Source organism: Adelges cooleyi, unplaced genomic scaffold, assembly GCF_023614345.1.
Source record: "Adelges cooleyi isolate 19-005CV unplaced genomic scaffold, UGA_ACOO_1.1 ACOO_flye_CR_arks_rails_tigmint_CR_PRNA_247, whole genome shotgun sequence".
NCBI classification, from domain to species: Eukaryota; Metazoa; Arthropoda; class Insecta; order Hemiptera; family Adelgidae; genus Adelges; species Adelges cooleyi.
Window position 1 is genome coordinate 5,794,740 of NW_026095912.1, and position 27,754 is coordinate 5,822,493.

The 27,754-nt window shown below is 33.4% G+C and overlaps 1 protein-coding gene across 1 annotated transcript in view; it reads left to right on the plus strand.

The window, feature by feature from the left end:
* The first annotated feature begins 872 nt into the window (after positions 1–872).
* The window catches only part of LOC126837106 (tyrosine-protein kinase receptor-like), a 167,467-nt gene continuing 140,585 nt past the window's right edge, over positions 873–27,754 (plus strand). Inside the window, exons 1-2 of the mRNA XM_050570904.1 lie at positions 873–1,246; positions 22,398–22,834. Of these exons, the coding sequence (XP_050426861.1) occupies positions 22,483–22,834 (352 nt within the window). The 5' untranslated portion in view covers positions 873–1,246; positions 22,398–22,482. The remainder of the gene's footprint in view (positions 1,247–22,397; positions 22,835–27,754) is intronic.

The following is a 27,754-nucleotide window of genomic DNA, read 5'->3' on the forward strand; positions in this document are numbered from 1 at the left end:
GCGGAATTTGGACTTGGGTTTTAAAGGTCGGACAATATATAAATAAAAATCTGTAGTACATTTTCGAGGAAAAAACAAAATATTAAACAACATTATAACGTGGACGCATGCATTGTTTATATAGTGGTCATATAGTATTTTCCATTGTCTTGTTCTTGTCGTTCGACTTCATCCCAAGTAGGTATTGCCACCCTTGTCAGCTGCCCTAAATCTCTACTCGACACAGTTTCGCACACCATCTTGGCATATACCTTCTCATATTAATTTTTTTTGTTGTTCCTCATGCTCTTTTAAGATAACAGAGGTTATAGGTTCGTTCGGTTACCCGTCGTCGTTTATAACTTAAAGCCCCACTTATCATCGACGAGTCTCTACCCTGTAACCGTATTAATTGTGTACTATTGTATATACATTTGTATTTCCCGTCGAAGACACGATGTGTAAAAATATTTTGATACTGAGCATTGTATTACTTTCAAATGAGTTCCCTTTAAAACATATATAATATTATTATTATTGTATTATATATTATTATTATTGCCACGTGGGATTTTTATGTTTTTGCCAGACTCTCCGTCGCCGTCGTAGTGTTATTACGCTGTTGTAATTGATACTATTCAAAATATATGTACATTTTTTATATTTATATTATATATATGTAAAAAAAAGTTAATATTTTATTATTATATCTGTGACGCTATATGAGCGCGATGGCGGCGGCTATGGATACTGTGTAAATGTGTAAGTGCGTAAGTGTGTGTACAATATTTTGTGTGTGGCGCGCGCGCTGGCCGAGAGGAACGGTCGGAGGCAGGCTGGCAGGCAACGAGACGGTGGAGATCAGCAGTAGCCCAACGCGCCCGGCACGGTTCGTCCGATCCCTGTCTGCGTTGCCTTCGTCTCGGAAAATTCGAACGTTTTTCACGTCGAAGTATTATACAAAAGTGTGTCCACTCGGATTTTTAGAAGAAAAAAAAAATTACCGAAGCTAAAAATCGACAGACCGCCGACTAATTGTTCACAGACTCAAAATTGTGTGCGCTTTTTCTTCTTCTTCGCTCTCTCTCTCTTTTTTCTAATTTTAATTTTTAATTTTTGCGTGCCCGTCGAACTTAGCCCTTTTTTGGATTGTCGACGAACCGACCGGCTTGAGTATGCGGTTTTCCAATCGTCGGGGTGCCGTCGGACCGGAGACCTATGCACGGATACACATACCGCGGCCGACACAGTCTCAAAAGTTTTCCAGGTAATTGATATTTGATAGATCAAAATCATAATAACGACTCGAGGACTGAAATTGTAGGGACACTTTCGCATGCATTTCCTAGGAGTGAATAAAATTACACAGAAATACAACATTTGTTTGCATTAATAACCACCCGAGGAAAAAAATTATTAATATTTCCGAATCGTTGTCCAAAAAGTTGTTGATATTTTTAATAACATAATAAAATCGTGTTTGAGTTTTTAACAGTTATTATTGTTAAACAAATAATAACTGTCAAATTGTTGGTTAATTATTATTAAAAACCATAGAAAGTATTATTACACTGTTTAAAATAACTATCTAAAACATTTGAAACATTTGTATAATATTCAACCTTAATTTAAAACGTATTATTAGCTGCAAAACACACAACTTAATAATGTTCTAAAGACATCAACCAACTTTTTAAAAACATTTGGACATTTGGAAAATACAAATAAGGAATGTATTATAGGAATAATATAAAATATAAATCAGGAAAATACCTATTCATTTTTTTATGCTGTCTATGTTTTTTAGAGCAACCTGTGACGCGACGAGTTCGCGGCATCGACATAAATTTAAGCCTTTTTAAAAATTTTAGTAAAAATACTACGTAGGACCTTCGACTATTAGATTACTGACAATTTTTTTGAAATCTTGTAGCCGGTCCCGTCTATTAATCCACGAGTTTGAAGGGTTGTAATTCGTACTGACATTGTCTGCTTTTGTATTAAATATAACAGTCACTACTAATATTGTATTTCATTTAGAAGACTTGCTTCATCCCTTCTGAAAATAAACATTAGTTGTACCACTATTGGATTATTATCTTTGGTTTACGAGGGTCGATATCATCCAATATAATACCATTAAATTTTGACACTATATATTTAATTACATATAAATTATCTATAAGTTCTTTATTATGCAGTAGGCACAAATAAAATAACTTGTACACAAAACAATCTCAACGGGAGTATAGTCTTACTCGATATCTACTTTTCATTTTTATAATACCGTTATAATATTAGTCTAATGTATGTGCATGCTTAATATAATTTGTTTTGCTTATTGTTGTTAAATTCGGTTAGAGTGTAAACAAATTGGACTTATGTATGTTAGACAGAAAACATACATTGTGTTTGCTTAATAAGATGTCGGGTAACGGATATGATTATATTTGATTACTCATTATTGTATTCATAACCGCAGTAATTGTTGAGACTTGCCAAGAGAAAAACGGTTTTCTATGTTTATTACAAAAATAGAACGTGTCGCATATTAATATTAGACCTTAACCTATACACTAGTATTGTAAAGAAAACATACGGTGCTCGATTATTAAACCCCCTTTTTTTTCTTTCAAAATCGTGATACAGGTATTACCTATTTTGGTCCATTTTACACAATATAAAGGCAGCAACTGCAATCGATATGGACCGTTATAGAGTTTTTAGTTCTGTAGAAATTCAACAACTTGATTCAACAACCGACCATTGGCTAACAAAGAAGAACATTGTTTCGACTTAAACACGATGGTTTTGTTTGTATTTTTCGTGGATGTTTGATGTTTTGTAAAAAACAAATGGAAAATTAATGTATTTTATTTTCGGAGAGCCATTCCGTGGTTATTTGTGCTCCCAACCGAAAAAAAATACCACCGGAATATATTAGTGAAACCGACAGAAACAGCAAAAAATAATAATAATAATAATGCAAGTAATAATATACAAGCGCAAATCGAGTGTTGTGTAGTGAATACAAAATTAGCGCCAGAGGACGACTTGGAGGGGGGGGGGGTTAAAATATGACAACGCAAATGTAAAACTTGGAAACTTCGGCCGTAGCAATTACGAATTTCATGTGAAATTAGACAAACGAAACGACCGCCATTTGATGTGCAAATGACGATGACAGGTACACTAACTGAATCGCGGTTAATCATGAACTAAATATTGTGTTCTAATCAGACCGGGATCGATTTGCCGCCCCGAGGTCTTTTTTCGAAGTCGAATCGCTTTGAAGTCATCAATACAATTATAATGCCACGGTGCTGCATTATCTAAAAATGTGCTGTGAGACGGCTTAAAAAAAATATGTTAGAAAAAGCCAAAAGGAGACGCCAGAAGTGCTCTTGTACAGACTACAAACGAGTTCACCGGCCATTATACTATCTAAATAAGTGGGCCGTTTAGTTTTGAATAGGATTTTAAACCGAGCACGGCAGGTGTATTTTGTACCCAAGACGTTTTGCAACCCTTGCGATAGCCTTCCACTGGGTCCGGCTGTCTATCAAAGAGCACTTATCTTCCCGTTTTACGACGTACTGAGTACTGCAAACACTTGGAAACAATCGAAAGGTGTTTTTAAGTACAACATATTTCCAATAGAAGTTCGACGAAAAAATAAGTTCTGCAACTGTGCAAATACTTCACTTAAACAATCGTGTTCATTTTTAGACTCGATACGTTTGGTCTGATCGGACTTAGTTGCGGTTTAGTTGGTTTAAAAAATTTTCGCCGAGTGTACGTGGATTTAACACAATAATGGGCCCACGAAACGCCAGGTGTTCTTGCATGTATCTTGGAATAATTAGCGAACCACAATAATTATTGTTATTAGTTTATTTCCAATGTGTATTGAGCATTTTGTTTTTTAGCTATATTAAGTGTAGTTAGTATAGCTGTTCATATTTTCTTTATGGGTAGGTATTGATAGAAAACAAGCCAAATCCATTTTTTTTTCAGGAAAATTCTAGGTACGGACTTTCTCCACGCTTTTATCAATAATTCAGATGGTGCGAAAATAATGAACCGTGAGAGTTATGGCCGACAAAATATTATATAAGAGCTATTATACGGCCGTGCAAAGTCACGATGCGATTGGAATATTTTACCAGAGGCCAGTGACAACGACTGGGGTACATGCTTAAGTGTGTGTGAGGAAGGGGGGGCGGACAAGACAGAATAGTTTTCTTCGCACGTGTCGAAAAGTTATTTCCAATGAATTCTTTTGGCCCTATGGCGGCGGCGGTGACCGTTTTCTTCGTCTCCGACGGTGTGCCGGTGGAACCTTCGGGATAGCATGTCAATGTGAATACCTTTAGGCGGTCACAAAACTTTATTTCTGTTGTTTACGCCAAAAAAAACCCCAATCGTCCGGCACGACATGCAAACTGTCAGGCCGACCGACCGCATTGGGAGAAATTACCAAAGTAAAAATAAACATCTCTCGATTCTGTTGTTCATGTGTAATGTCGTATCAGTACAAAAATCTGCCAAGTGGTTCCCTTCAAAATCTCTACTCTGGCCGTATGTCGAAATCTTTATAAGGATTGCATTAAAACGGATACAAATTTTAGTTAAAATCAACGCGTTACATTTTTGTGTGTATTTGTTCGAAAATTATACCGTTTAAAATTGATCAAACATTTTCTTACTTTACAATATTGAGTACTTTGGGCATCACATTGCTCTTTTCCCTCAAATTTGTTACCTAAATATTCTACTAAAAAGTTATTTTATCCAACAGCCGACTAAGTAATTTTACTCTCCAACTAGTTCACAGCCTTTTGTGTGCGACATGTGTTGTCTTGGGTTACAATACAATTGTGTTTCAATCTTAAGCGCAATTCAACGAGAGCCTTGATTATATTGTGTAGAATCTCTCAATTTGTAAATTTTACTAATTATCATTATATGTAAGATCAAGATCCCTAGTTGAAAATGAAAAGGTTAATTTTATTTTGTGAAAAAATTACTAAACGCGAACTTTGCTCTTTTAGACATAAAGCGCAGAATTGTATTTATTTTAAATTAGTTTTATATATTGTGTCAATTTTACCACACTGCTGTTTGTTTTTTAATCGAAGCGCTAGTAAAACACTATAGTATTTTCATCCACTTTAATATCCTATCACTGAGACCATAATATATTATACAAATTTTTACTTAAGCCGTTTACCAAATATTTTGGTAAGAATTTTTTTTTCGGTTGCAATCTTTTTCGTATTTTTTTACCGTTACATACAACGGAAAAATGTTTTTTTTTTTTTTACGTTTCTGGACGGATTCCGGCTTTTTCCGAGAATGTTACATTTAAAAATGTATTATGTTTATCCGGATCAAATTTTCAAGCTAGACAGTCGTGCGTTTCTTGTCATCCTGGATTTAAGCGCTATTTATCATTGTACGTTTGTTTTTTTGTTTCTACAGAAGAGCAGTGGTTAGTTTAACAACCGAATAAGCTTTTGGCAAACACCAAAGTGTGCGGCAATCCTAAGCGTCACATAGTCGGCGAATCGTGTGCTCATACCGGTTTAAGTCATCAGCCTGTTACAATCTTATTATTTTTTTTCGACAAGATTGATTTGTGTTAATGACACTCGACCGGTGTGCCCATTCCGAGTTTTTGTAGGGTTTCATGATATTATTAAATCCCAACTAGGTATATTATAAATTAACGTTGGGCCTATAATATATGCGACACGGTGAAAACGTTATCTACGGTACGGGCGCCGGGGCGTCAGCTTAAGCCTAAAGAACGGAGATAAAACCGGACCCCGACTGCCGCCATTACGGTAATATTAATCCCGTGTCATTATCTCCACTGCGGGGGCATCAAAACGTCAATTATAAATCAACCCACCCGAAGTACGCGGTCCGAGGGTTGCGGTTTTTGTTTTATATTCCTAACGTTATTCACTTTGAAAATCCCTAGGCAAAACACCGACAAGAGTAGTACCACCACAAGAAAAACGGCAAAGGCTTATTTTATAATAACAACAAACAATAATAATACTTAATAATATATTATACCTATAATCCCTTATTGTTTACGAATGGTCGTAAACTTTTTATTATATTAAATATATTTTTTTTTTGGTCCTCGGTAATTATTGTCTTCTTTTTTCCGTCCCTAAACCACCCGTCCTTTTTTTTTTTATCACCTACACAAAACAATAACAATAATAAGTTACACCAGATGATCGGACTGTGGGGGACCTTTGGATTACTGCGTAGCCGACATGCAATTATTATGAGCTTTGGTTGCACGCATGATACGAGTAGGCTTGTAAATTGGAGAGAAGCGAAAGAGCCTTTGCGTTTGCTTAATTTCGAGTCCATATATTATGTACAACTTTTGGGTTTTCCCTTTGAAAGCATTGCGGAAAAAATGTATTTGTTAGATCCCGGAGAGACGGCTGCATTTTTTTTTTTACAATATTTGTTTCTTACTGATAAACTCTGACAGCCGCTGGTAATGCATAAGCTTTTTTTTAACCATGGTCGCAACGGTCACCTGAATAATGATCCTCGGGATTCTAAAAATAAGTAATTATAAAAATACTAAAAAAAAATTAAGTAATTTAATATAAAAGCTCTGCAGAGACTTAATTGCAAAATAAATTTCAAATTTCTTCCTTCATAGTGAGTATTAATGAAGTACATTTTATTTACTTTTTAATATAAGTTTAAAACGAGAAATTAAGATTGAAAAGTTTACAAATTGTAAACATATAAAACAGTTTGTTTATTGGGTATTAATGTATGTATTGATATTTTGTTAATTGTTTTGCCAAACAAAACTACAAACAAACTTAATACGTTTACTCTGTCAAGAGCATTCCAAATTGGAATTTCTACGAATTCACTCGCATACAGGCACGCCATAAATGTATATTTGTTTAAGCCTCTCTGGGACGAGACTGCAAGTGGTATCACTTAAGCAGATTAACCTCTAAAGCTTACACATCTTATATACACCTAGCTAAACTATTTGTTTTTTTAAGTTTCTTATTCCTCTCTCCATAAAACGTATGTAGATCATAATATGCACAGTTAATTTTTTTAAGAGCACTTGAGTCCCATTTAGAACGCCATACCCTATTTTGCCGGATACTCATAAAAAACAACCAGGATGCTTTCAGCACAATAAACGTACACGGTCTATGGTGATAAACAAACATGACCTTCAGAACTTTCAAAAACCGTTTAATTTCTATCGGTCTAAAAGTTTACCAAGCTTTTTAAAAATATTTTAAACTTTTAACAGAGATAACTATATTTGTATTGTTATATGGATAAGAAATTTCAAAGTAAATCATTTAATATGTACTCAGCATCATATAATATTAAGGATATTGATATAGGCTGCACTGCAAGTGTTTTAAAATTAATTTATTTCCAACGAAAAGTAGGCATCTGTTTCGGTAACTTCACCAAGCGATATTATTAATTCATTAAAACTCGAATAATAACGTTAAAAGTTTTTTACATTAATCAACAGTTGTTTTTTCGCCTTTTCCCGACCATAACGATACATAACGAAAATGAAAGTTTATAATACACACAGATATCGATTGGTCTTTAGAATTCTAAGGAAAATATAATTTTAATCAGATTTTTAGTTAGATGATTAATAATTTCAAAAGTAATTTTCGATTCCCATATTTGTATTTGGTTAATCGATGATTAAACGGCGTAATTTCTTTTAATGTTGCCTAACTTAGCGCCAACAGCAGCAATTCTTCTAATAACTCATTTTATATCTCAGTGGTACAGAATTTAGGAAAAACTGGCCTGTTGTCTAATATCGATATTATGTTATACTAATTTTATTTTAAAAAATAGTTTATCGGTAAAGCCGATAAATTCGGGTTTACGTTCTATAATCGGCTTAAATCGGTTACAAATTAATCGGTTCGAAGAAGATTATAGTTTTAGATTTACCCATTAAGCATATTAAATAACACATAATTGATACAACGTCTACAATGTCGGATGAGAGTTAATTTATTAAGGTCAAATTTGGAAATACCCATTTTATATTATAATTTTGTTTCTTAATTAACGACCCTCTGAATATTCCAGTTATTTACTAAGGGACAACACGTTGGCTGTATTTGTCAAAAACTAATTTCGATCTGGTCAACTTATCTTCAGGTAAATTTATGTTAGCAATACAATGTAATTTTTAAATTATAAATATTTTGTTTTGGGTTATAACTATTTCAGTGGCGAAAAATTGCTTACTTAACGGAAACAAAATTCACACCTCGTATGAATAGTGATTGGATTTCTTTTAAGAGAAAGAATTTTTACAAGGGGTAAAAAAGGGTAACGAAATGATTGTCATAAAATATATTGTGATAGTCAAATTTTTATGCCAGACGTTGTAAAATTTCTATAGCTCTATTAAATTGGACGCAATTTAAGAACAACACCCGAAAGCCAATAAACATTTAATCTAAAAATAAATTAACCTGACCGGGGTCTCCGGGGGCTTTATGATAAGACCTATGGCCTAAGTACACCATTTGAGTAGCTGACCATATACGAAGGTTAACTTGCCGTTTTAACGTAAACTGCATGGTCATTATGTGTGGATGCGGTTAATGAAATGAACATGGGTTTCGTGGCAGAAATCGACTGTTGTACCTATGTTGTTGTGCCGTATTATTGATATAGGTTAAATCGAAATACCTAATGTAGCTTGATTGGTCTGGCTTAATAGTGCCGCCAGCTTTGACATTCTACAGGCAATTAAATTAGATAACGCAAATAGAGAACTCTAAGCAATATTATTGCGATCAGTTTACAACAAGAATGGTGTGCGCGTGGTCGGTATCCGTTTTAGTTAATCCTACTACGTTGTTTTGGTGCCACCCACGTTTTTCGAAATTTACAGTTTGTCTTATTTTTACATCGTTTTCAATCGCCATTAAAATAAACTCGACAAATACTCGGCCAAGACACGATCACATGGAAACGTTTCATTGTCTTTTAACTATTTGTTTGGTGGCCCGGAGTCTAATAGATAGGCTTTAAAGGTGGTAAATATTATTAGGCGAACAATAGACAATTATTATATCTAATATAGTATAAAATAACGTTTATTAAAAAAAGGAGGGTGGAAAAAAACAAGTTATTTTCACAGCTCCACGGAACAAAATCGAAGTATGGATATTATGTTATCTCTTATCACTTATTATTTATACCTTATCTGTTATCCCTTATCTCTAATGTCGTATCTCTTATCATGTATCACTTATCTCTAACTGAAAGTGTAAGTAAATGGCGACAGAACATTTCTTGAATTCAGCCCAACAACATATCCGTGTTAATAAATAACATTATTCTAAACACATTTATTGCCTATATTATATAGTGAATCGTATTAACATTTAACGGGTTAACGTCAACACATTCACAACATAGGGTTGGATTGGGAGTGATTTTATCGCTTTCAGTTTTATAATAATAACTACTAAAGACGATAATACTACCCGTGACATCAGCGCTGGCTGTTTGCTGAATCGACTCGACTGAAACCACTGTTGACTAAACATACGTACATACACCGTATATTTTTCAATCTTTGCGGACCTGCCCACACTTCTTGACTTTTGCATTTATACGGAATCGTCGAAACATAATTTATCCGTAAATATTTTAGCCGTATGACGTACCTACGTTTACACGTTTGTGGGCGGGCTTTGTTCGCCGGTAAATTACCACAATATCTTTATTATTATTATTATAATATACCGTGGTTTTAGGCGGGCCTATAGCCAAAAAACAAAAGGTTCCGCGGCCGCTGGCCAGGATTATACAATACGGACCGCGACGGTATTTTATCATAATATTTCGCCCCGGCAATTAATTGAGCTCCTCCGGTTTAACGACTGCCGGACACAGTGTTTTGGTTAAACGGAAAGGGCAAACGCGGATTGCCGACAAACCGGGCTAACGCCAAAATCGTTCATGTCGCAATTACACACGTGAAGCGTTTCGCAAGACCTTCCAAGCGCCTCCCCTTACTCCTACCCCTTGCCCCGAAAGGTTATCCGCCCTTCAGATAGAAAATGTACATTAATAAATTACACGGCGAGCGACGCGACTCTCCTCGGATTTCCTTGCTCGGTGCTTCTTTAATTACCCACACACCGCGTCGACAGCCGACCAATCCCTGGGGGCACGCAACCCGGCCGTTGGAAAATAATCACATACTCGCCCGAGTTTATACTTACAAAAGAAAATTATTTGAATTTTAAAGTAATAGTAAGAAGTTCACCGCATATGAATAGCGTAGGTCGATCGGTGCAAAAACAATACGACGGTTGGTCGTAAAATGCTTAACCGCGATGGAGATTGGTTCAAGCACAAACGGTATTTGAATTAGCCGATAGGAGATAATGACCCAAGGCACAGATCAGAATCGATTGAAACTTAAAAAACCCGGACCAGTAACTCACTTGACCTAAATCGTAATGTAACTACTTGTTGGTACATTTTTATGTCATTGTTATAATTAAATTTACAATGGTCGTAATAATAATTATGATTGGGTTATTACCCAATAATAGTTTCGTCTATTAACAATTGTGGATTCAGAAAGAAGCCACTTGGTGCAATAGCCCCGGGAAGCCCACCTTATAGTTATACATATGCCACTGGTTCTTGATATGTAAATTTCAATTGAGTACTTATTAAATATAAAAATATACACGAGCTCATATTCTTCTCTGTACGATTTGATACGCTGTTATTACAAAAGAAATAAAAATCTTTCATCCGCATACAAGCACATGCTCGCTTAAAGGCGCACGACGAATCAAAAGAATATAAAAATGTATAATGTTTTGCTTATTATAATTTCATGCGTTACGAACAAATAATAATTATGTATAATATCAAGTATTAAACATTGGCCGTAAATGCGAAATATTGATCTATAAAGTAATAGTTATTAAATAAAAACAAAACTGATTTTCATTTAATAAAATAATAACATGATTAGTGAATGTCTCTATAGTCGGTTCATAATAATGTAACAATATAATATAAACTAAAATATATTGAAATACAGTTAAGTAATAATATAATATAACATGATAAATGATAATATTATAACGTTGCTACCAAAATTCGCTGCTACTGAGAAATAATACAATTTTTTTGCGAGGAAGGATATTTTTTTAATACTTTATTATATTATTGAAACTTCATTTTGCATTCACCAAATAATAGGTTTATTTCGAGTTTTCTTTTTTTTAGTGTGGGTAACATAACTTATTTTAAGAGTATTTTTTTTCGAACACTTAAAACGGACTCCGGCGCAATTCTTAGGATTTCTCGAGAACACAATTATAAAGTTATTTTCACAACCGAAAAAGATTTTTTTCGTGTAGAAATTTAATAATTTAAGCTTCTTAAAATAAACGAAAATAAGATTATTTTTGTTAATTTTTCGTTAGAATTAATATTTTCCGGTGGACGATTTGAATTATTAAGCTAGTACTTATGGAGTAAAACACTTACCAAGTATAGGTCGTTATTAAACGAAGCAGGCTACCAGCATTATTGTTCCATAAATAACTAAACAAACGCTGATATAAAAAAAAAAAAGGAAAAAAGTGCTGACAAACGCGATGCAATTATTATTGTACAATAATTCCGTTGAATGGACGTCTCCTAAGGTGTTGTCGAATCGTAGTAAATGGACGCAATTGAAAAGAGTATTAACTAAAAAGGAGTCTCATCTCTACTTGCACCAAATCCGTCTAATTTCTTTCGGCTTAGTCGTAATCCTATTAGAAGCTCTCCAACATCTATTCAACGCGGGCCGTTAATCCGGAGATGGACGGCATCGTCTTGGATATAGGAAATAAAAGATTACATATAAAGATAAACAATATCCGCGATTCTTAGTAATTTAATTCGGATCGGACTGGCATCGCTTCTGCCATGCGGATGTACAATTATTACCGAAAAAATCTCCCTGATACTACCAGGGAAGTACCCTGGACTACCATACGGATGTTTACTTAGGTTGCGCCTGTGATTTTTGTTCAACAAACGCTTCAGGGACTAATGTTCGGTGGCCGCGTTATTTTTGAACCGCAAATCGAACGAAAATTTCGAAGACGAGATAATATACTAATGCACAAATTATCGATACACGCATATAGGTCTGAACCCACCACACGGTTGGAACGGTTTTTTGGTCGTTTTCCAAAAAGACAGCCAAAAAGACGGTAATTCTCCTCGCCTTGACAGCGCAGACGTGGCGTGCGCATTTTGTAACGGCCGTGACAATGTTTCTTTGTATTTATTTATGTTCTCAAAACGGTCACACCAGCTCGACGAGTGTACTAGAAAACTATCTATGGTTGATTTACAACGTGACTGCACTGCTGCAGCGGCTACATAGATTGATCCCGACCAGCCGATTTTCTGCCATAATAGCCTTGGTTAGTCCGACCTTTGTGTGCGTCCGTTTCTTAGCACCACCGCCGGCACAACGCAGTTAAAGACATCACCTCAGATTTATCTAGAAAATTGCCTTCTCTACAAACACTGACAAAGGTCGGTTATCCTGAACGCTATCGAGTCATAAATAAAGCGAGACGCGGCCAAGACGTTTCAATGGAGTCTCCTTTTTACGATTACTCAATCCCTATTGCCAGTGAAAATACCTAATAAAGACTGGAGATTTTTCTGAGCACAGTTTATAGGTGCCGCCGACTGAGAAAACGTATTAGTCAGCCAATTAAATGCCGTCGTCTATAATATCCCAGTAATATTAATCCAAGGAGATGGCGTTTCCGTCGAAACCTCAGCAACGGAATTACATATAGGAGAGCAATAAACGTTTTTACTATTTTCAATCAACTACCATTTTAAACAATACATCGAAGACGCATTTTTTGCCGGTTGATTGCACACGATCGGCAACCAATAGACTGATATTCTTCAAAGTTTATTTGATTACACTTTCCCGTTTGTTTGTTTACTACCGTCCGCCATATTATACGCAGGTAACGGTATACTAGCCACCGAGTAACCTCGGCAAACAAATGGTGTTTGCACACAACTATATACATACCGGTACTTCGAGCTATTGTGTTTACATTATTGTTTGAACGGAAAAGGGTCCAATGGAAAAAACCAGATTCGATAAAAAAATAAATCCCAACAATATTCAGGTTCTTGGGCCGCTGTCAAAACTTGAGTAGAATTCTAGATATTCCTTAATTCAAAGCTTAGATTTATTCAATCGAAGTGCTAACTTTATAACGAAGCGGAGCTCCTTATACACTAGTTAAAAAAAAGTAGTTATGGTATCAACAATCATAGTTTGTGTGACACTGAGTTGCCGTTTTACGACGTAGACTTATAAAGAAACAAAAATTAAGACTATAAACTATAATACATTATACAACAGACAATATTTTGACAGCTCAGCTGCTCCTTCGACTATTGGACGAAAGTCGATCTGAATAATTTAGTTAGACTTTTCTCGCCAGCTAAGGATTTTGTTAAACTAATAATTTAATAAAGAAACAAATCGTCCCTTCCAATTTATTATGTTTCATAAGTATAAATGTGCAATGTAGTTTATAGGATTTAGGATGGCGTCACAACTGAAGGTCGTATTAATCTCGACCACAAATTAAAAAAATATGTCTAAAGAAAAAAAAAACAATTACGTTATAATGTATAAGACTTAAACTTGTCAAAAACACATAACGTACACTGAATGAAAGCAAATTTAAGATGTCAAATGCAACGAAGAACTTTTATTTTGACTGCAAACTCTATGGACTGCATCCATCAAGCAGCAACAACTCAATAAACTCGACCGTATTGTATTATACAAGCTGTATCAGTTGGACGATCAAGAAGTTGTACAACGAACATCTAAAATAATGTATACCTACAAGTATAAAGTAATTTAATTTTCTCTTAGACAGTCTTTTCTTCGAAATTGTTTTTTTTTTCCTATCAGTAAAAAATATATTTTTTCCCCATTTAAATGAAGAACATTTGATTTAAAGCCGTCACGCTTTGTCCTTTACACCACAGTCATCTTCCCCTATCGACCGACTTATCTGCTCGAGACTAGTCCATTATTTTTTTTTTGACGGACTTCTTGACAATCGTTGTTTAATTTTGGCAATTTTAGTGGATCAAGGATTAGTATATATGTACTGGTAATGGTACCGAGAACTAATCATCAACGTGTCGTTTGACGGCCGACAACCGTTCGCATCGACGGGTAATTTCTATTCGTTCTATCCATTAACTAATCTGCTACCAACCCTTCGTTTTTCTGTTATTATCCTCGTGATAAATATTATTTTATTTATAATATACAGGCCCATTAATTTTCTCTAATAAAAGCTCCCATTCCCAATATCTACAATTTATTATAGTAAGCGAAAAATAGACCGCCAATCAGCATAACATAACTGATAAAACTTAAAGTATAACATAGTACTTAGTAGTATCCCGAAATTTATTAAAAATAAATAATATGAAAAGTGAGTTGTATTGGAATACTACCTAACCTAACATAACCCAACCTTTTAGTATTCCATTGGTATTATCGACTATGACAATGAAGCCTTGATTCTTGAATCAACTAGCTGAATTGGTACCATTTTGCAGTGTTCTATTTCTTATTCTGTATAATATATATATTCCTATTCTTTTTTTTTCATGTTTGGCGAAAACATATTTTTTTCAATAATGTTTATGGATAAATTTTAAATTTACAATATTTGTTGAACTTAATTATCCAAATCATTTGGATTTTATAGTTGTTTGAATTAAATATTCAAATTTAGTTTTATCCAGATGTAACAATAAAATAATTATGATTCTTTACGAACTTTTAAAGTTAAGTATACCTTTTCCGTATTTTGTAAAAAAAAAATCAGTTATTTAACCGGGATTGAAAAAAAAATCCGATATTCCGGATGTTTCTTTAATTTTTGATTTGAATATTGCTATACCTACATCATGAATATGGATTTCAGCCCCATAATTTTAATTGTTATTACTTATTTGATTTATTTCCGAAAAAATGTTAAAAACATTCAAAATATTGTCACGAAATTTAAATCAAATATAATATTTTTTTAATTGAATATTAAAATATAAAATATAATTTTATCAACATGTTGATGTCGGCAATAGTACTTATATAAATATTTGTTGGAAAATGTTGGAAATTACCTAAATATAAAAAGACGAGCCCATCTTTAACAAAAAATATCAATTGGGTATTATTAGTTTTAAGATGCTAATTGAGCTCCAATGGCTTGTAAAATAACCGCGGGTGCCGGCCTAGCACGGTGACACTACCGAGCAGCTCATAATATGTTTTAATATAATTTTTGCCAACACATTAATTATATTTAAAATCGCACGTTGCCGCGTTCTATTATTAAGGTTAGTTTAATACACATATACTATTATAGTGGCGGTGGACCGTGCATCAGCGTTGGTAGCCGTAAAACGTTTTTTTGGCACTAGTTCTGGGACCGCCTCTTAAAAAACCATTCAATGCGTGCGACACATGTGTCTATACCTGCTGGCAGAATGGACGGTCTTTCGTTCACGGTCTACTTGGAAGTATCTAAGAGAAAAAAAAATGTGTCAATTTAGTCAATTTAGAAAATTGGCTAAACGGTATTTAACCTCTGTGTTCGGGCCACAGTCTATGGGCTGGATATCCAGTAATAAACACTATACCGGTTTGGTGGACTATGTATTATTGATTGTGGTGAAGACAATTGTCTTCACAATTGTATAATTTTCTATAACATTACCATTTAAAAAAAAACCAGTCGCAATTAAAAAGCGTCAAAAAACGGTACAGACACTTTTAAACGATTTGGCTTGGTTTCAAAAGAACAATGTGTTTTTCTAGATTCTCAAATACTCGAGCAAAAAAAATATATTATAATAACGAGACGTATTTCTGTTTTGGCGAATTAAATTCTGTCGATTGACATTAATATTTTAATTGTATATTATGTATGCAGTGTCAAAGTACCGACTAAAATTACTAATTACACTATTGAAATGACTTTCTAAATTCAAGCACACACCCGCACCCGTATGTTAAGCTTAATACATAAACATTTAGAACGGCTTTAAATCTTAATACGGCTATTAAGACGTGGGCGCGTTGTTGTTGTTGTTGAAAATCGCACCAAACGACCTGCCTATAGTTTTAATTATAGTAAAAAACATAAAATGGTGTAAAAATTATTATTTTTTTGTTTTCATTTTAATTTATATCTCTATATCGAAATTCTTTCGATCCGCCTTCTTCTTCTTATGCAGCTAAAGTGAGCTAACTAAATCAACTCACTTCGCTATCATCTATGTATTATTTTTTCCATAAGCACATCTTTATTGTCTTTTATTTATCTTTATCTATAACAGCCAAACATATATTTTTAGACATTTCTGGATTTCTGAATGACAAAGCAATACGATATAAAATCTAAAAACGGGTGTGACAATCAGTGTGCAAGTATAACATTGTATTTAATTAACTACAAGGGCTGTGTTGACGTCGAGTAAGAAAAAATAGAGATTTTAGAAACGCGATCAGAAAAATATGACCGTTTTATATGTTTAATCAATAACTGAACACTGAAGTAGGTACAACAAACTTAGTTGGTAATATTATTAGCTTACATTGTAATGACTGCTTAAGAAAAATAATTTACCTTCGGGCAAGTTTTCTGATTTTCAAACTTTTCTTTGTGCACATAACTCATTTATAATAAATATGAACTCGGACCGGAGCCGTTTTTATTGCTTTTGATGTATTCCAAACCTTTGTTATCATCCACTATTCAAAATAACTACTCTCTGTTTCATACATTCTTTAAATGGTATTGTTTTCACTTTGAGTACGAGCACTTTGGGTACATTTGATTGTTTGTTCGTATTTATGATTGAACGGGTTGAACGGCTTATATTGTTTTCTTTCATAATTTAAACTTACAAAATATCCAGGTTGAGATACCTAAAATACTAACTAGAATTATTTGTTTTTTGATATGTTTTTGTTAAACGTCACGAGATTTAGCACACTTAAATTAAATAACAAAGTATATCAGATTAAAAATAAGTAATATTAGACAAGGAATGTATTGTTAGAGTTGATATTATAGTTTATAAAAACATCAAGTTTTTTAGGCGCTTTTTCGATACGGGAGAACGAAGTACCCTTAGGAAGGAGGCCTACTCAGAAAACGTATCATTTAGGAAAATATGAGAGGAAAAGTATAAAAAAAAGTAATAAAAAATATAATGTTCAATATTTATTTTAATATTATATAATAATAACAGCAAAGTTTAAAAAAAATATGTCAATTTTTTTCGTTACACATTTTTGATAAACAACGTCACTTTTAAATGTATTTTGTGCAAAGTTTAAAATGGAGATTCTTGGAATCCCTCGAGAGTAACAAATTTGAAAAGTACCCTCGCAATAACATAAGTTTCTGTGCATTACTACAAGCAAGTAATGTATCACTCGGTAAATAATGTAAAAATATTTGCTTGAAAATTCTTGCATTCAAGTATGTTTATTAAGCTCTATGGTTTGCCAGAGTGGCTTCTCAAGCTTAACTTACAATATTTGTATTTATTTTATTTATATTTTTATTTCTAATAATTTCATGTTATGAAATTCAGTTCTTAACGTTAAAAAAAAATATACTTTGATCAGTGATTGATTGTTGAAATTGTTGTTAAAACATAAATGCATTTTAATTGAAAATATAGTATTTTAATAAAAATCTATAAAATTGTTTTGTGTAAGTATTTTATTTTAACCATTTTTATATGAATTATTACAAATATAGTTGTTTTCTTATTTTCTATCAAAGTATTTGAGAGATTTCTAGAGCAAATACTAAACAAGTAAACAAAAAACGAGAAATAGTCATGAAAAAATACTATTGTCGATAACATTAAAGTTCAAAACTGGATGAGAAGCAAAGTCGAGTGAATTGCCTCGGCTAAAAATAATATTTCAGTACACTAGTCCATTTTTAATTATGTAAATAACTCAAAGGATAATAATAATTATGAAAACAATTTGTTGTTAACCAGTCGTTTTTTTTTTGCAAGTAATTTAGTTTGAAATTCGTTTGAACTTCAAAGGATATTTCTAAAAAATTCAGTTGCTTGAATTAAAAACAGAAGCAAGAAATTGAATGAATAATTACTGTGAAATATGAAAAAATTAATTGTTTTTTAATTTTGACAAACAACCTTTAGAGAAACCACTCCAACGTGACTATTTAATGTATGTTTATTATTAGTTATACTTGTTAGTTGTCGTTTGTGTTATTATAGCTTGGCCTAGTGAACATTGCAAATCTCCTTCTTGGCTTATATAGCTGTATAGCTAACTCCCAGTGTACTAAGATCAAGACGTATACTTTCTTGTCATATCTTTTCTTTGTCACTTGTATCCGATCTATAGTTGATTTTCCTGCCATGAAGTCAGTTTGATATTTCTTCACTATTTGCTAATTTCTTTGTAGTTCTTACACTGCATGATATATCTCATCTTATACATAAGACATAGGAAAGACTCGGCCCATTATTAAAGTATCTCTTATTATTCACAGATAAAATTCACGAGTTGGTTTAGAAAACGTAAATGTCGTCCTCAAGAACTTTGTAATTTTTAAGCAATTGTGATTATTATGTATGCATATCTTAATATAGTTCCAAAAACCATGCACACGGCTGTTTATTTTAAGGTAATATAATAATATTTATTTACCTGCATAAAAGTGGCCACGACCGGAATAGTTAATATAATTATCGAGGAACGTCATTTAATTAAATGCGGGTAGGTAGTAATTATGCACATTTAAGCGGCAAAAGCCTCTTGGCGTTTTCTTTTGTTACGGTACCTATTATAAATAATTTGTTTATTTAAAAGATTTTAGACCCTACAGAGAGAATCAAGTATATTCTAATCTAGTTTGTGGTTGACGAGCACAAGTGGCTTTCTCAAGTTTTTCATCCGAAATTAACTTTGTTTTCGTGCGGTAATTGTTTGGAAACCATAATTATTATCGCGGTGGAAAATGTAATAATAAAAACATGTTTTTTCCGTCTATTTCACCGACAAAAAGGTCTTTAACTCTACCAATTAAAATTTGGGAAATTAAAAACCAATTACCACTGCAGTACCTACATTATGCGCTTGTTCCCCGGGGGGCTGGAACTGTTGTTGTTGTTTTTTTCTTCAAAACGGGAAACATTAATAGCGCTTTGGTGCTCTAAATATTAAACGCCTAAAAATGAATCGTAAATCTTCAAACGCAGAATTTCCCAATTACACCTCGACCGTTGGTGTGTAGCGCTACAAATGAGACTGCTGGAAAAGCTCCGGCAATAGGTAGGGTAGAGCCGAGTAAGAAAGTTTTCTACTCCCATAAGCACACAGATTACCCGAACGCTTTTCCACTCTTTATCTGCACAACAGTCCCTCGGCCGTTTCCTATATAATTTATCGCATTCAAACGGTCCGTGTTACACTGCAAAAGTCACGAAAACCAGACGAACCCTCGACACTATAATATTGTTCGCCGATGCCTCGGATGGATGGGAACGCAACCGTTCAACAAGTTTGTTTCGAACTCTTAGTAATTGAAAATTAAAGAAAAGTTATACAACACGTGGTGGTAGAACTAAACATATAAGACGTCCGCACAAATTACATTCCAAATTTGGACATTGAATTGGCTCTGAAAGCCAAGTTAATATTACCACGGGGTTTTGTGTAGGCAATTTCAACATTGAGCAAATGGTAAATTTGTTGCCAACAATGGCATTGTTGAACCCATTGTACAGAAAACAAATCGTCAACGACACCCCCATTGTAGAAAATGTGAAGGTGAATGAAAAGACATTTATTGGATTTCCAATAGTATATTATAATTAGTAAATAATAATAATCGAGCATAACTTAATCAACTGCTTAAAATAAAAGTGATTCAATACTACTTGGTATGGCAAAAACTTGAAAGTTAAAATTAAAGACTAATAGTTCTAAAAACTATATCAGGATAAAGCTTTTGTTTTCTGTGTTAGGAGACATTGCCAAAACGAGTAATATAAAAGAAGTAAGAACACATATTTTTGTTGTGTATTAGGTTGATAATTAGTTAAAGTTAAGTTTTAATAATTGGAAATAGTTTTTTGATTCAGTTTTTAACTACAGTCAACCCAATAATAATAATAATAATAATAAATTGGTTTATTTTATAGTAGACGCCTTAATTAAGTAATATATAGTTTATTTTTTTACAATAACGTTTCTGAAAAAATTATTTTAGTTAGGTTTTTTTTAAATGTTTACTAATTAACTTATGTTAGTTTATCAATAAAATATTCTAGTTTCTTTTTTTAGCTAACAATCAACATTCTTTAGGGTTATTACTTATCCAAAAAGATAGAGACATCGGAAACAGCTTACTAAACGTACAATTTATCTCTGAATACAAATTTGTTTGCATAAAACGTTGTTGTCGTTTTCTTCCATGTTTTCGGTGAAAGTTAAGATTTTCAATGTCACCGATAAATGTTAAAAAAAAATTACACTAACTGCCAACAACACATACAATACATACGATATTCTTAAGCGGCGGCATTCGGTGAAGTTTTGGAAAAAGTGTTATTGCCATCGTTTGACATACAAAAAAAAATCTTACACCGTTATAATATAAAATGGCTCATCGTTCACATGAGAAATGTAGGAGACCGGCGCTGATTTGTACAAAGTTTTGGCATATAAGCTACCAAGTTTTTTTTTTAGATGTTTTTTCCACTGCGACATTTTATTGCGTTGTCAAAACATTGTTGCGTATGACAAAATTATATTTTCTATTTTACGGTAAAATGTAAAAAAAATAGTAATTGCAATTAAAAAAAGTAATATTTGTAATTTTTTGAGTAAGTTTTTTTTAACAACTATTTTTATTGCTTTTTTATATTGTACTTCCTTCACTTATATTAAACGCCATCGACCGTGTAAATTAAAAACAGTATCCATTTTACTCGCACAAATCGCTAATGGACGGATATTAATTATCAAGTGCATCCGTCTCCGTTGAAATACAATAGATTTTCCTCGACAGATCAGAATTAATCGTAAGCTTGTCGCTTAAACTACATACAAAAGCCCATATACTATACAGGCGCGTGTACCGTCTTTGGTAATTTATTATTCGCCAAAAACTCATCAAGCGAGTATGAACTGTGCGCAACTAAACGTGGCAAAATTAGGAAAAGTTAATCGCGTTTCGGCTTTCCGTAGGAAACGTTCGTTTAATTATTTATATCTTAGCTGTCGTTGTATTTCGTTGTCCTTGTCCGAGCAAAAAAAAATTGTTATTTTTTTTTTTAATTTGTTTACCAATGCAGTACGTTCGTTCTGGGTCAAATATTTTTGTTTACTTACTCAAAACTAATCGATATCGCGACGAAATGAAAAGAGAAATAAATAGTATACAAACCCCTTTTTTGTAAGTTTTTATGATCACGGTAAATGGGTCGAGTGCTTAACAGCCTGAAAAGTATTTTAACTGTTCACGTGAATGGGTTGATTATGCCTTTAAATATTACATTTAAAGCAACCAAAGACTTTTGATTTTAATCATAACGCAATTTTTTGGACAAAAACTAATATACAAAAAAATAATATACTTTAAGTTTCAAGTTATTTTAAGTTGACTGTTAAGAAATATATTATTATAATTATGTATGGAATATTCGCGTTCAAACATTACATTGTTTAAGTACCATATTACCGTTTGATTTTATTGTGTTATTACTGAATTTAGTCAATGGAAATTATTTGATAGATTTCTATATTTATTTTAGAACGATTGCTGTATGTCGTTGATAATTTTATGTTGCACGAGTAAAAATGTTTCCAAATCAATAACCTGCATACTTGATATTATTTTTAATACTTATAATTGATTTTATTGCAAAATAATACTTCATTATTTCTCAGACCTAACATTTCCTGTTCTCTTTAGATTTTAAAATCAATTTCAAATTAGGTTGCATATCGATTTTCAGAGGTATAGAAAAATGTCGGTTACACTATTGGTTAGTGTCAAATTTGCCATCTCCATAATAATCCTATTGAATGTGGTTTTGGTGTTGTAACTTGTTACATTTCTCATGCTATAGTTGCGCGTTACTGAATTAATCAACGATCCTTTTCGATATCTCAACTAGCAATTTAAAAGTTTTTAATGCACAAAAATACTTACTAATCTTCGTGTTATTGTCCTGTTTAGAAACTAAGTCGAGATCCAGCAATTCGATGTTGATGTCGGGTGAACTTCAATCATAACTGCGGCATCCGAGTGCAATCAAGTAAATATGTCATGCACGATGGACGAACAGAGCCAGAAGACGTCGCCTCGGGGACAGTCGTGCCGGGGAAAACCCCAAACCTTGTCAGTGGTTTCAGTCCTGTATGTCATGATTTGCGTCAGAACCACATACACCTTGCCGTTAGCCAGTTATAGTATTGGTGGCAACATGAGCTTGTTGTCAATGCAGCGTCTCAAGTCGTTCGTGGATGACACTTGCTCGCTGGACCCGCACTGCCAGTGGACTTGGGTCCCTCAAGAAAACGGATTAAGAAACGTGACAACGGACGAGGCATTAGCAATGGTACCGGAGAACTATATGTACGCACCCGGAAATGACTCCGATGTCGGCCAAAGAGGTAAGGACACCATATTAGTATTAGGTATTTGTTCAATTAGCAAGGGATTCATCATTCTAGTTTATTAGCTCATAAAAGTATAGAAAATGTTGCATATTGAGCTAATCAATATAGTACAGGAGTTACATTATTGTAAGTGTTCCTTTTCTACGTAACGTTAGAAGCTTGTATACAAAAAATACAATAACAATACTTACCGACTATTTGTGTAATTAGAATTTCAATTTGCAGACCGCCCAGAAGGGTATCTAAGATGCGACAGAACCAAAATAAAAATACTCTTGATCGCAAACAATAACAGTAACATTTTGTAGTTTTTATTAACTAAGTTTTTTTTTTTAACGATCCGCATCTCTTTCAACCTCATTGTTAACGCCATTGAGTTTTGTTGTCCATTGTACTAGAGTTTGTTCACTAATCAGATTACCATATTCATTCAAGAATGTCCGTTCATAATAGTAAACAAACGGTTTTATCCCGAGGCCTTTGACCGAGTTGCACACACGGCGGTTGGCTTTTCGCCATGGACCTAAAAAAAAAAACCAAACATACATGAAAACTTTTTTGCTAAAAAAGTTTCGAAATTTCGTATTTAATTTTATTTTGGCTCAGACCTTTATGAGATGTATCTGCACTACCGAAAAGAGTCGTTATAGTGTTACACGTCATTATCGTTATTGTTTTCGTTTCGGGTCTTTCCTGTGTGTGTGTTTATGCTGTACTTGTAAGTACAAAAACGTTGCGAGACCCCCGCCGCCTTCGCAGCAATTAACTCTTTTTCGCTAGTTCCCTTATAGTGTTCCACACAAAGACACAAAGCTCGGCAACAATCAGACAGAGGTTTTGGTGTATCTACAGCCGAGTAAACGCGTCCACCTTTGTGCTAATTATTTTTGTGTTCGTTCAAAAAGCCATGTCAGACAGAACACGGTCTAGTTTAGACAGTTTGGGCCTTCGAGTGCCCTAATTGTATTTGTTCGCCTTTTACGTCAGCGTTCCGTTTACGGTCTTATTTCACCTCTCCTGGACTTAAGCAACTGTTTGTAGTGTTAATGCATACATAATATTATGATATCGGTGTCCGGGCGGGAATAATATTATACAATATATGTACACCGGGTCCAGCCCGGACCACCGGAAATCAGCGTTTTAATTTAATTATTACCTAATTGCCTACTCTTGCTCGTTTGACCTGTCAAAGTACCTTACTCTATGTCTCCATGTATTCCATCCTATCCGTCACCATTTCTTCATCTACTCCACACTCGAACAGAGCCAATAAGTCGGTTTGTCACTGGCCCATTAATGAACCTGTCGCACTAGAAATAACCGAACGGCGGTTTTACATTGTGTTATGAATGTTTGTAAAATATTAGTTTTATAGTATAATAATTGTTATGTTATTGTATTTTTAATATTGTGTAGTGTACGATTGCCTTGCTGGTATGGCGATTGAATCAAGAATATATTTTTTTTATGATAGACTTAAGCGGTTAACAAATATTATAAAGAAATACAATACTGAAGTCAAAGTGTACATTGTCTTTTATACGAGACGGTTAACACCCTAGATTAGCGTCAATCAGCCGACTGTTGAACAAAAGTTTTTATTCTTTGAAACCTCTGTACATAATATAAATATATATATTTATCTTGCAGAAAATTATAAAATGCAACCGTATTTTATACAGTTATCGTTCCAGACTTTCGTGTTAACAATCACCACCCTAACTAATTTAACAACTTTCCTAATTAAAGTTATAATGTTTTTTAAGGTGTTACTTTTAACGAATTTGTTATTACATTGTTTTTGTTCGCTGTTACATTGATTTTTTCTGTGTCGGCGGTAATTATATTAAATATGCAACTGACGGGGTTTTATTCTTTTCGCTGTTAGCCCATTTAAATTGTAAATTATTATTATCATAGAAAGGTTGCGACATTCTGGTCAGTAAACTGTTTTATTAGTTGAGGAGGTTTTGAAAGGGAGTTGCGATAAAGACGACTTAGCAGCATTAAACAATACAGCACTTGGTTGACTAAATGTTTGTGAACTCAATTTAATCAATTACGAAAAAATGTATTAGAACGTCGAGATGTGTTAAGTGCGTTCTCAAAAGAAAATACCTGTTATAATAATATATGCTTCTGGCTTAATGTTTGAGCTTTGTTCCTGTTATATTACATAAAATTAAGACATTGGCATACAATGTCGAATGACAATTACAAATTGGAAATTTTTAATGAATGTGACTATTTTCATCCAATCGCCCGGAAATCTTCTTCTTTTCTATTAATACTTAATTTTTTTTCTATGAAACGTTCAAAGTATTTTTAAATGCTTCTACACGTCTAGTTGTAAAGTTTAATCGAAAATAAGAAGAAGGGAGGATAATAATAATTATACAGGGTTTTACTTTTGTCAAAACTGCAAACGTTGCGGTTCTTGTTGTTATAGATTTCATAGCCGCCAAGAGTAAAAGGGTAATTTGTTAGTCATGCAAATAGAAAGGCCCAGCCAATCGTGTTTCTGCTGTCTGCAGGAATAGCTTAGTAATTATTCAAGTATAAACGGAACACACCGGAGGGGTGGGTAAAGGATTGTAATGATAAGGCTCTTAACAAAACAGACCTGGCCGGGTCGTTCTCGTGTATAATCACGGATGAACGACCGTTTAAGGTAAATGAAAAACATATATTATATAATAATATCCAACATCTCTTCGGACCGGCTTGTTATATTCGGCCAGACCAAGCGTTTATTCTATGCAATTATTACCACTTGCCATAATCGCCTCACTCCTTTTTTTTACCTAGCCACAATCGACCGCTAACGAGTACTTGTAACTTTGTTTCGGTGTTAATGGTGAACGTATAATACTGTTTCGGCAAACACGGATAGGTCTGATGGGGGTTTACAAGTGAATTTCAAGTAAACCGAACTTTCTTACAGGCCAATTATTAGTTCGAACGATACGGGTTGGCGCGAATTGTCTCGTCCTTTGACAACTCAATAATATGATCTAATATACAACATGTTATGGTACATCCATCATATACCGTCCATTAAAGATCAAAGGACAATCGACACGGGTAATGTGATTGTATCTAATGGCTTATACGAGCATGGAATGGAATCTTTTGAGGTGTTTTCGACCAGTAGAAATTATTAACGTTGCATCGACTATACAGTATATCTTCTTTTTCTGATTAATAATGTATTATTAGAATCATAGTTTCCAGCTGAGAAAAAGATAGGTTCCCGTCACTATGGCAATCTATATTAAACGCACGTCTTCGAACGAAATTATAGGACAGGTCACAATTATTATTAACAGTCGAGAATTACTCAAAGGCAAACCGCTTTTGCTAACATCACAAGTTATTTGCTACCCCCTTGTACATTTGAATTATGGTTGAAACTTTTGGAAACTCGAGACAAAATCCAACTTCTAGATACATACCACAAATTGCTGTAACAATGTGGTAGTCGGTACTTACCAATAATAATGGACGTAAGATACCGTAGCTCGCAGAGGCCATGGAAACCACATGAGTTACAAGGAACAAGTTATAATATGATGTAAATAATTAAGTAATTATGTGTATATTATAAAATATGTAATTTTATTTATAATTTTATTATCTGTAATGTTAATAAAAAAACACATTATAATAGCAAAATTAAAACTTTATTTTAGCTTCGGTGCGGAGCTGAGAAGGTATTGTTTTTACAATGATGTGTTTTTATTTTTTATTTTTGTGTCTGGACCCATGATATCTTGTAAACCGCTGAACCGATTTCTTCGTTTAGCAACTCTAAAACACCCAAAAAATGTACAAATTTTTCAACTTAAAATTACGATGCTCTATAACTTTTTTAAAAGTAGTCAAAAATGTTCCAAATGTATATGAATTGTTTTTCAAACATAGTACTATCGGTAAACATTAACAAACCAAAAAAATATCATAAACCCCTAGAAGGGATAGAATTTTTTTCTTTATTTCACTTTTTTAAGTAAAGTTTCAGAGATTTAAATCTGAAAATTAGACCGAAGGTAGATCTAAAATGTAACCTAACCCAACTTACTATAGAGGTGTTACCAATGGGTAGCTTCCTTTTCAAGATATACATGCCCTGTTATAATTTAGATAAAAAAAATCTTATTGTACATACATATTTGTATAGATTGTTTTTGTAAAATAAATAAATAAATTTAAAAAAAAGATCTAAAATGGATCTATAACATATACGATTATCTCAAAAATCTGTAGTCAAATTTTTTTTTTATTAAGAAAAAACACCAAAAATAGGGTAAATTTTAACTTTGGCCGTAGTCAGTTTCTAGGTTGCTATGTGCAAATGAATCAATCATCAGTCAACAGGTAATGAAAATGTTTTTATTATATTGTTAATTACGATATATGGGTGACTATGACAGTACGTTTTTATAGACAGATGATCAACCCTTATCGTATCCACCCTGCACAAGAATAAATATTACATTTTAAGTACATTATTGCTGGTCCCACGATCTCTTCTAAACCGCTATGATTGGTGTGAACATACTATCCACAGATTCGCATCGAAGCGTTTATTTTTTTAGTTTTTTTTTTAACAGAAGAAAATGCATTTTTAAAAAAAAAAATGTTGACCAATAGCACACATAACACAAGTCACAACCAATCACAGCACAGATAAATCCTGTATATCTTTAGAGACGTTGCGTCAAAGCCGAGAGACAAAATACTTCTCTTACACTAATAATTAAAGGAATATAAACAAATAGGAAATTATTAAGACATAACTCCTGAATACATCTTGGTAGATAATATAAAATGTGTATTTTAACTTATTGGGCATTGAATTTTTATCGAGCTTAATATTTATAAACGTAAGTACAATTTATACGAAAAAAC